This window comes from Pristiophorus japonicus, chromosome 10, assembly GCF_044704955.1.
Source record: "Pristiophorus japonicus isolate sPriJap1 chromosome 10, sPriJap1.hap1, whole genome shotgun sequence".
Classification (NCBI taxonomy): Eukaryota; Metazoa; Chordata; class Chondrichthyes; family Pristiophoridae; genus Pristiophorus; species Pristiophorus japonicus.
Window position 1 is genome coordinate 200835374 of NC_091986.1, and position 11361 is coordinate 200846734.

The 11361-nt window shown below is 45.4% G+C and overlaps 1 protein-coding gene across 1 annotated transcript in view; it reads left to right on the top strand.

Annotated features, from left to right (window-relative positions):
- The window catches only part of LOC139274903 (SH2 domain-containing protein 1A-like), a 98696-nt gene extending 91709 nt beyond the window's left edge, over nucleotides 1-6987 (top strand). The window contains exon 4 of the mRNA XM_070891630.1: nucleotides 6281-6987. Coding sequence (XP_070747731.1) covers nucleotides 6281-6324 — 44 coding nt within the window. The 3' untranslated portion in view covers nucleotides 6325-6987. The remainder of the gene's footprint in view (nucleotides 1-6280) is intronic.
- Nucleotides 6988-11361: the final 4374 nt, after the last annotated feature.

The window sequence follows — 11361 nt, forward strand, 5'->3', positions numbered from 1 at the left end:
TTAGGAAATACAAAAGGTCATTTGGCTTAAAAGTTCACCATTTTTTGCTAAACCCCATCTACTTGTGTTCTTACCATCTCTCTCGATCCATTCTCTCCCCATCCAGTTGACTCTTGAACTCATTTATGCTCTCAAATTTCAAATTCTTTCCCCAATGACTTATTCCCAACTTTATTATTCTCTCTATAAAACAAATTCCACCTAACTTCTCCTCTTTCTCCCAGATTTCCTGGTATTTTTCTTGTCTTGTGGCAACTGAACCCTTTGCCACATTGAACAATTTGCCTTGATCAACTTTTGTCAGTTGTGGTCATAATCTTGTAACAATATTTTAATTTACATTGAAATGTTGTCATGTCAGAATTCTTTTTCGGAGTGCAGTGACTGTTAATCTAGTGCAGTGACTATTCTCTATGGGAAATGAGATGAATGGCCAGCTATTCTATATTGGGCGGTATATGTTGTTGGCCAGGACACTGGGAGAGCTGCCTACTCTTTAAAGAGTGTCATTGGGTCTTTAACATGCACCATCTGAACTTTGGCATTTCTGACAAGAAAGTATTCCTTTCATACGGCATTGGAGTCTCCGCTTAGATTATGAGCTCAAACTCAAACCTGGCAGAGGGTTCAAATTTTTAATTAAAAAAATAAATTGTTCATGGGATGTGAGCATCACTAGCAAAGCCAGCATTTATTGCCCATCCCTAATTGCCCTTGAGAAGGTGGTGGTGAGTACTGTTAGGGAGGGAGTTCTATGATTTTGACCCAGCGACAATGAAGGACCAGCGATATATTTCCAAGTCAGGATGGTGTGTGACTTGGAGGGGAACTCGGAGGGGATGGTGTTCCCATGCACCTGCTGCCCTTGTCCTTCTAGGTGGTAAAGGTCACGGGTTTGGGAGGTGCTGCCGAAGAAGCCTTGGCGAGTTGCTGCAGTGCATCCTGTAGATGGTACATACTGCAGTCACGGTGCGCCGCTGGTGGAGGGAGTGAATGTTGAAGGTGGTGGATGGGGTGCCAAACAAGTGGGCTGCTTTGTCCTGGATGTTCAAACCTATAGCTTTCTAACCTCGTGGTAAGAGCGCTATTCAACTGAGGCAAGGCGACAGCTTGAAAAGCTCAATTAGATAATTCCGTTAAAACAATGCAAACCTGGTGGAAGCACATTACTTTCAGATCACAGATGGCCCCGATTTTAACTCCAGGTGGATTCCCGGCTCAGGGTAGAGTTAAAATTACAGTCGGGTCTGAATGATGTCATCGGGCCGCAGCATGCCTCGGTAAAGAAGGACCCTGTTGGCTCCGGGCATGTGTCCTTGCTGCCTGCTTAGGAGAGCAGGTCAAAATTGCCGATGTTGCAATCATGGTGGCTTTTGGATAGGTTAAAAGCCAGGGAGATTTTAACTGCCTACCCACCAGGGTTCTGCTGAACAAGTTGGGTTAAAATTACCCCCTTTTCTGGCCGTGTGAGGTGATTTTACCAGTTTTGTATCGTACGGACGTTCCATATGATGTTGAGTGAATAAGACTGGTATGTGGAGCTGCAGTTGTTCAGATCACACATAAATCAGTATGTATTGAAGGCCAAGCCAAACAGGTGCAGACTGGTCTTCTGATTGATCTGGGCTTTTCTAGAAAATTCCTTCAATTCAGTTCTCAAACCAATTTCTCTTATCAACTTATCTGATTCATTTAGCACAGACACTGCTCTCTTTATTACACTAACATTCAAGCTCTGGTCTTTAAAAATAAATAAAATAAATTCAATTAGGCCTCGATTTAAGTCCATATATCAAGACACTTTGCGGTTGTGTTTTTTGCTTGGCTTGTTTTTTATAATTGTCAGGTAACTTACAAATTTCATGTTTTCATGCAGTGAGTCAATTGGATTACATTTCATTTATATCTGTTAGGATGCCTACACTCTTCACCAGTTGGTGTCAGTCAGATCAATTTAATTTGTCAATATTTTTCTATTATATTGATTTTCATTTGTTATTATGTATTACATCAGTATGAGCAGTCCCAGCAGCAGAGAAAGCAGTGATCTGAGCGTCTCTTCCTCCTCCTAGCCCCCCTTCTATTTATTTTGTTCTTTGTGTTTTCCCCAGTTTACCTCCTCTTGCAGGAAAGCATTGACAATTCATTTTCTTTGCAGATAACAGAAAATACGCAGCAGGTCAGACAAGAGGAGAAAGAGGAAAATTGGCTAACGTTTTTAAAAAGTTCATTGTTGGGATACAGGCATCGTCAGCAAGGCTGGCATTTATTGCCCATCCCTAATCGCCCTTGAGAAATTGGTGGCGAGTCGCCTTCTTGAACCGCTGCAGTCCGTGTGGTGAAGATGCTCCCCCAGTGCTGTTAGGGAAGGAATTCCAGGATTTTGACCCAGCGACAATGAAGGAATGGCAGCATAGTGGTTATGTTACTGGACTAGACTAATGATCCCGAGACATAAGTTCAAACCATGGCAGCTGGGGAATGTATATTCAGTTAATTAAATAAATCGGGAATAAAAAATGTTAGTGTCAGTAATGATGGCCACGAAACTACCGGATTGTCGTAAAAATCCATCTGCTTTACTAATGTCCTTTAGGGAAGGAAGTCTGCCGTCCTTTCCCAGTCTGGCCTATATGTGACTGCAGAAGAAAGGTTGAGCAGGTTGGGCCTATACTCCTTGGAGTTTAGAAGAATGAGAGGTGATCTATTGAAACATATAAGATTCTGAGGGGACTCGACAAGGTAGATGCAGAGAGGATATTTCCTTTCATGGGGGAATCTAGAACTAGGGGGTATAGTTTCAGAATAAGGGGTCGCACATTTAAAACAGAAATGAAGAGGAATTTCTTCTCTTAGAGGGTCGTGAATCTTTATCTCAGAGAGCTGTGGAGGTTGGATTTTTGAATATATTTAAGGTGGAGATAGACAGATGTTTGAAAGATAAGGGAGTCAAGGGTTATGGGAAGCGGGCGGGGAAGTGGAGTTGAGGCCAGGATCAGATCAGCCATGATCTTATTGAATGGCAGAGCAGGCTCAAGGGGCCATATGGCCTACACCTGTTCCTATTTCTTATGTTCGAGACCCACAGCAATGTGGTTGAACCTTAATTGCCCTCTGAAATGGCCGAGCAAGCCACTGAGTTGTATTCAAGAAGGCGACTCACCACCACCTTCCCGATGGAAATTCGGGTTGGGCAATAAATGCTGGTCTTACATAGAAACATAGAAAATAGGTGCAGGAGTAGGCCATTCAGTCCTTCGAGCCTGCACCGCCATTCAATGAGTTCATGGCTGAACATGCAACTTCAGTACCTAATTCCTGCTTTCTCACCATACCCCTTGATCCCCCGAGTAGTAAGGACTACATCTAACTCCTTTTTGAATATATTTAGTGAATTGGCCTCAACAACTTTCTGTGGTAGAGAATTCCACAGGTTCACCACGCTCTGGGTGAAGAAGTTTCTCCTCATCTCGATCCTAAATGGCTTACCCCTTATCCTTAGACTGTGACCCCTGGTTCTGGACTTCCCCAACATTGGGAACATTCTTCCTACATCTAACCTGTCTAAACCTGTCAGAATTTTAAACATTTCTATGAGATCCCCTCTCATTCTTCTGAACACCAGTGAATACAAGCCCAGTTGATCCAGTCTTTCTTGATAGGTCAGTCCCGCCATCCCGGGAATCAGTCTGGTGAACCTTCACTGCACTCCCTCAATAGCAAGAATGTCCTTCCTCAAGTTAGGAGACCAAAATTGTACACAATACTCCAGGTGTGGCCTCACCAAGGCTCTGTACAACTGTAGCAACACCTCCCTGCCCCTGTACTCAAATCCCCTCGCTATGAAGGCCAACATGCCATTTGCTTTCTTAACCGCCTGCTGTACCTGCATGCCAACCTTCAATGACTGATGTACCATGACACCCAGGTCTCGTTGCACCTCCCCTTTTCCTAATCTGTCACCATTCAGATAATAGTCTGTCTCTCTGTTTTTACCACCAAAGTGGATAACCTCACGTTTATCCACATTATACTTCATCTGCCATGCATTTGCCCACTCACCTAACCTATCCAAATCGCTCTGTAGCCTCATAGCATCCTCCTCGCAGCTCACACTGCCACCCAACTTAGTGTCATCCGCAAATTTGGAGATACTACATTTAATCCCCTCGTCCAAATCATTAATGTACAATGTAAACAGCTGGGGCCCCAGCACAGAACCTTGCGGTACCCCACTAGTCACTGCCAGCCATTCTGAAAAGTACCCATTTACTCCTGCTCTTTGCTTCCTGTCTGACAACCAGTTCTCAATCCACGTCAGCACACTACCCCCAATCCCATGTGCTTTCACTTTGCACATTAATCTCTTGTGTGGGACCTTGTTGAAAGCCTTCTGAAAGTCCAAATATACCACATCAACTGGTTCTCCCTTGTGCACTCTACTGGAAACATCCTCAAAAAATTCCAGAAGATTTGTCAAGCATGATTTCCCTTTCACAAATCCATGCTGACTTGGACCTATCATGTCACCTCTTTTCAAATGCGCTGCTTTGACATCCTTAATAATTGATTCCATCATTTTACTAACTACTGATGTCAGGCTGACCTGTCTATAATTCCCTGTTTTCTCTCTCCCTCCTTTTTTAAAAAGTGGGGTTACATTGGCTACCCTCCACTCGATAGGAACTGATCCAGAGTCGATGGAATGTTGGAAAATGACTGTCAATGCATCTGCTATTTTCAAGGCCACCTCCTTAAGTACTCTGGGATGCAGTCCATCAGGCCCTGGGGATTTACCAGCCTTCAATCCCATCAATTTCCCCAACACAATTTCCCGACTAATAAGGATTTCCCTCAGTTCCTCCTTCTTACTCGACCCTCTGACCCCTTTTATATCCGGAAGGTTGTTTGTGTCCTCCTTAGTGAATACCGAACCAAAGTACTTGTTCAATTGGTCTGCCATTTCTTTGTTCCCCATTGTGACTTCCCCTGATTCTGACTGCAGGGGACCTACGTTTGTCTTTACTAATCTTTTTCTCTTTACATATCTATAGAAACTTTTGCAATCCGTCTTAATGTTCCCTGCAAGCTTCTTCTCGTACTCTATTTTCCCTGCCCTAATCAAACCCTTTGTCCTCCTCTGCTGAGTTCTAAATTTCTCCCAGTCCCCAGGTTCACTGCTATTTCTGGCCAATTTGTATGCCACTTCCTTGGCTTTAATACTATCCCTGATTTCCCTTGATAGCCACGGTTGAGATACCTTCCCTTTTTTATTTTTACGCCAGACAGCGATGTACAATTGTTGTAGTTCATCCATGCAGTCTCTAAATGTCTGCCATTGCCCATCCACAGTCAACCCCTTAAGTATCATTCGCCAATCTATCCTAGCCAATTCACGCCTCATACCTTCAAAGTTACCCTTCTTTAAGTTCTGGACCATGGTCTCTGAATTAACTGTTTCATTCTCCATCCTAATGTAGAATTCCACCATATTATGGTCACTCTTCCCCAAGGGCTCTTGCTCTTGCTGGAGATGCCCACATCCCGTGAATGAATTCAAAAAAAAATACTGCCCAGTGTACAGTCTGAAATAAAATCCAACGGGGAAGTTATGGAACTAAAATATTTTGCTCGACTGGTTATTAAGTGACACGTATAACTCGCTAATCCTTTAAGGCCGCTAATCCTTAATTGCCTCAACTACCACGCCTCCTCTACAGATGACTGCGGCATCGTAAATATTGCGGGAAGATTGCCTCTGTTTGCTATTTCTAGCAAAATGTTCAAGTATTTAATTGAATGGGTTTACAATTTCACTAGAAATAGTGAAAGGAGGAGAGCTCCATCTCATGTTCAATGAGTTGCGATATTTCAGAGAAGTGTAGAATCATACGGCACAGAAGGAGGACATTCGGCCCATCGTGCCTGTGCCGGCTCTTTGAAAGAGTCCAATTAGTCCTATTCCCCCGCTGTTTCTCTAGCCTTCCAAATGTTTTCTTTTGAACTATGTATCCGAGTCCCTTTTGAAAGTTACAATTGAATCTGCTTCCGCCGACCATTCAGGCAGTGCGTTCCAGATTGCAACAACACGCTACGTTAAAAAAAAACCCTCCTTATCTCGCCTCTGGTTCTCTTACCAATGATCTTAAATCTGAGTTCTCTGCTTACCAACCCTCTTGCCAGTGGAAGCACTTCCTCCCTATCTACATGATCTAAACCGTTTATGCTTAATTCTTTAAACTGTTCCATTATACAATTCTAATCGTTTCCTTTTCTATAGATTTGCAGGAAGAGCGAGAGTACATGGAAATACTTGGCATATGACAACAGCAAGCGTACAACAGAGGGGCCTCCAGCCACGAAAGGATTATCTTGAAATGAAATATCTTCTGCTTAAATGTTGTCTTTGTATATTCGTTGATTTTTTTTGTCAATGTTTTGTTCCTTTAAATGCTCTGTATCCCTAAACATGTAAAAATCTAGTGTTGTCTGATCTGCCTCATTTAATCTTTTGGATGTGTTGTTTTTTTATAGAATTTAAATTTCACAAATGTAAAATGATCTGATGTAACCTCATCCCATCTAATCATAGAATCATTGGGTCCGAATTTGTTCAAACCCAAGTTCCGCCCTGACGGTACTTTGGGCAGAAGTTTGGTGAAAAAATGGGAAAAAAAATGCCTGGCGGAAAAAATGGGCATTACATGGCGATTCTGGGCGGCAGAGGCCGAGGCGGGAGTCGGGCCCAAGGAAGGGGGAACGCAAGGAAAGAAAAATTCTTCAACAAATGAAAAACAAACCATGACATGAGGTTCAGAGGACCCTTTCAAACAAAATCGCTGCAAAAGAAATAAAGCAGCCCATCTCACTCACCTTTTCTTGCAGGTCTTCATACCAGGTAAAACCGGCTTCCACTCGGCGGTCTTTACTCCTGCTGGAGCGGAGGACCGCTCGGATGAATCTCGGGCGGGAGGACTTTATTCGGCGTTGCATGCTCTCCAGCGGTCCATTCAAACCGCCGGCGTAAGGGCCTCGCCAAACTCGCACGGGGGGGGGGGGGGGGAGAGCGCCGGAAAAACAGGTAGACCGCTGAGGGCAGTCGGCAGTAGGTTAACCAAATTCGGGATGAACGATACAGCACGGAAGGAGGCCATTTCTGCCCATCGTGCCTGTGTTGGCTCTTTGAAAGAGCTGGCCAATTGACCCAAGAGGGCAGGCTGGCCCTGACTATAATGAATGGAAATAATGTATCATGTTTGTTCATAAAATAGAAGTCAAATTACACCTCCCCCCCCCCCCTCGCACCCCCACCTCCGAAGTTTAAGAGTGTAAATGAGGAATTCATGACTGTGTAAGCTTTGAATAAATAGCTGAACTTTTTCACTGCCTTGCTCTGTATTTGGTGGAGGGGAGTCATAGGTTCAGGCAGGCTGATGTGATGATACTTTGGAATGCTGTCTTGTTTGTCATTATCAGTGGTCAACAATCCCCCACCCCCCCCCCCAACTGTGCGTCCATTTTGAAAGATAATTAGCCCTGAATTTGCGATTGGAGGCTTCCCGCGGGGAAATGCCTCTGATCCACAAATAAAAATGGTCCGTGAGGTACGGAGGCTTGAGCTCCTGGGCCTCTCCGGGTACCTGTGGATAGAGGCCCACGTATCGCAGTGGAACACGCGGTTCGCAAGCGCTCCTGGGATCATGTGGGCCGGAACAACGAATGAAAGAAGGGAGATCCCCATTCATACTTATAGGGATTCCGTATGAATGGAATCCCCATAAGCATCAATGGAAATACCCTCAAAAAATACATCTACACTTCAAGTAAATGAAAAAATTCCATTTAATGTTTAAAACAAAATTTTTATTTTTTGAAAAATAAATTTAAATGTTTTAAATGGGCTAAGAATAAACATACCTTGTTGCACAGGATTTTTAATGATTAAACAATTGAATTTAAAAAACAAACGTTTGATTAAACTCTTAAGCTGATAAAAGCAAGCCTTACGCCTGCTTTTACCAGGTGTTAGAATTTCACGGGCATTCGCTGGGCAGAAGTTGGGCAAATAATAAGGACATAAGAACATACAAGATCATTGATTTCAATCTCGCGTGACACAATTGCGCTATCATGGTATGTACTTTGTTGAAGCCGCCTGCTGTCTACCTGTTCATGTAGATCAGGGTGAACTAATAAGAGCCTTGTCTTAAGTGCTCTTTTCATGAGAAGTTCGGCAGGTGGGATCCCAGTGAGTGAGTGGGGTCTCGTGCGGTAGCTAAACAGAACTCGGGATAGGTGAGTCTGCAGTGAGCCTTCAGTTACCCTCTTCAAGCCTTGCTTGATGGCTTGCACTGCTCTCTCTGCCTGACCATTGGACACTGGTTTAAATGGGGCAGATGTGACATGTTTGATCCCGTTATGGGTCATGAATTCTTTGAACTCAGCACTGGTAAAACATGGCCCGTTGTCGCTCACCAGGACATCGGGTAAGCCGTGTGTGGCAAACATGGCCCGCAGGCTTTCAGTGGTGGCAGCGGACGTGCTAGCCGACATTATCTCACATTTAATCCACTTGGAGTACGCATCTATAACCACAAGGAATATTTGACCCAAGAATGGGCCTGCATAGTCGATGTGTACCCTGGACCACGGTTTGGAGGGCCAAGACCATAAACTTAGTGGCGCCTTCCTGGGTACACTGCTTAACTGTGAGCATGTATTACATCTGTGAACGCAGGACTTTAATCCGCATCGATACCGGGCCACCACACGTGGGATCTGGCTATCTCTTTCATCATTACGATGCCTGGGTGGGGACTGTGAAGGTCATTGATGAAGGTGTCTCTGCCCTTTTTGGGGGCCACTACTCGATTGCCCCACAGAAGGCAGTCTGCCTGTATAGACATTTCATCTTTGCGCCGCTGGAACGGCTTTATCTCTTCCTGTATTTCCACTGGGACACAGGACCAGCTCCCGTGAAGCACACAGCTTTTGACTAGAGATAATAAGAGGTCCTGGCTTGTCCAGGTTTTGATCTGCCGGGCATTGACGGATGATTGTTCACTCTCAAATGCTTCCATAACCATGGCTAGATCTGCAGGCTGCGCCATTTCCACCCCCGTGGTGGACAATGGCGGCCTCTGAGAGCATCGGCGCAATTTTCTGTGCCTGGCCTGTGGTGGATGGCGTAGTTGTATGCAGACAATGTGAGCGCCCATCTCTGGATGTGGATCGATGCGTTGGTATTTATCCCCTTACTCTCGGAAAACAGGGATATAAGTAGCTTATGGTCAGTTTCCAATTCGAATTGTAGCCCAAGCAGGTAGTCTTGTATTTTCTTTACCCCATAGACACACGCTAACGCTTCTTTCTCAATCATGCTGTAGGTTCTCTCAGCTTTAGACAGACTCCTGGATGCATAAGCAACCGGTTGCAGTTTCCCGAAATCTTTAGCTTGTTGCAATACACACCCGACGCCATATGACGACGCATCACATGCTAGTACCAAACACTTACATGGATCATACAACACAAGCAATTTGTTTGAGTATAACAATTTTCTCGCTTTTACACAGGCATTTTCTTGGCTTTTGCCCCAAACCCATTTGTCCCCTTTTCGTAGTAAGACATGCAGTGGTTCTAACAGCGTGCTGAGACCCGGTAAGAAGTTACGAAAGTAGTTCAGGAGTCCCAGAAACGACTGCAGCTCCATCACGTTCTGTGGCCTCGGTGCATTCTCGATTGCCTCCGTCTTCATGTTGGTGGGCCTGATGCTGTCTACCGCAATCCTCCTTCCCAGGAACTCCACTTCAGGTGCCAGAGCGTTTTAACCTGAGCTCCACGCGTTGAGTCGACTAAGAACCTCCTCCAGGTTCTGCAGATGCTCGACTGTGTTCCGACCTGTGACCAACATGTTGTCCTGGGAGACCACAATGTGCGGGACCAACTTCAGTAAGCTTTCCATGTTTCTCTGGAATATCGCCGCCGCCGATCGGATTCCAAACGTGCATCCGTTATAAACAAAAAGGCCCTTGTGCGTGTTGATGCAGGTGCGGACCTTCGATGATTCCTCCAGTTCCTGTAGGCTGAAGTCAGATCCAGCTTCATGAACGTCTTTCCTCCCGCCAGCATTGCAAAGAGGTCGTCGGCCTTTGGTAGTGGGTATTGGTCCTGCAGGGAGAAACGACTGATAGTTACTTTGTAATCGCCACAGATTCTGATGGTGCTGCCTCCCTTGAGGACTGGAACGATAGGACTGGCCCACTCATTGAACTCGATCGGGGAAATGGTGCCCTCTCTTTGCAGCTGGTCTAGCTCGATCTCTACCCTTTCTCTCATCATGTACGGTACTGATCTCGCCTTGTGATGTAATATGTCCTTACTATACAATATAAATGCACACGAGGCCCATACTTGAGAGAAGGTCACTCTGTGACCAGTAACCTTTATTAGCCATCACTGAAGTGATGAAGGTGGGTGGAACTTCCCCTTTTATACCTGAAAGTCCCGGTGAGAAGTGTCTCCCACAAGTTCACCACCGAGAGGTCAATGTTCTCAAGGTGTACAACTTAGGTCAGTTTATACATGGGTTACAATGATTTAAATACATGACATCACCTCCGCCCCAAAGTCTTATTGGGATCACAGGTTAAGTCTCTCTGGTGGTTTACTCTCCCTTGTAGAGCGCCTGAGTTGGGGCTCCGGTTGTTGGGCGCTGGCCTGAGTGTTTGCTGTTTGCGCTGCCTCAGGCCTGTCCGGACTGCCCACAGTGACTGGGCTCTCCTCCGCTTTGTTCCGGTGTTCGATCACCTGTGGAGGAGTGAACTCTACATTGTGTTCTTCCTCTGCTTCTTCTATAGCGTTGCTGAACCTCCTTTTAGTTTGATCCACGTGTTTGCGGCAGATTTGTCCATTGGTAAGTTTAACTACCAGAATCCTATTCCCCTCTTTGGCAATCACAGTGCCTGCGAGCTATTTAGGCCTGCAGCGTAGTTGAGGACAAAGACAGGGTCATTGACATCAATACATCGCGCCCTCGCATTCCCGTCGTGGTAGTCACATTGTGACTAGTGCCTGCTCTCAACAATTTCTTTCATGGTGGGGTGTATAGGGATAACCTGGTTTTGAGCGTCCTTTTCATTAGCAGCTCTGCGGATGGGACCCCTGTGAGCGAGTGTGGTTGGGATCTATTGGCCAACAGGAGGCGTGATAAGCGGCTTTGTAATGAACCCCCTTGGATTCTGAGCATCCCCTGTTTGATTGTCTGCACTGCTCGTTCCGCCTGGCCGTTTGAGGCTGGCTTGAACGGTGCCGTTCTGACATGGTTGATACCATTTCCTGGCATGAAGTCCTGGAATTCAA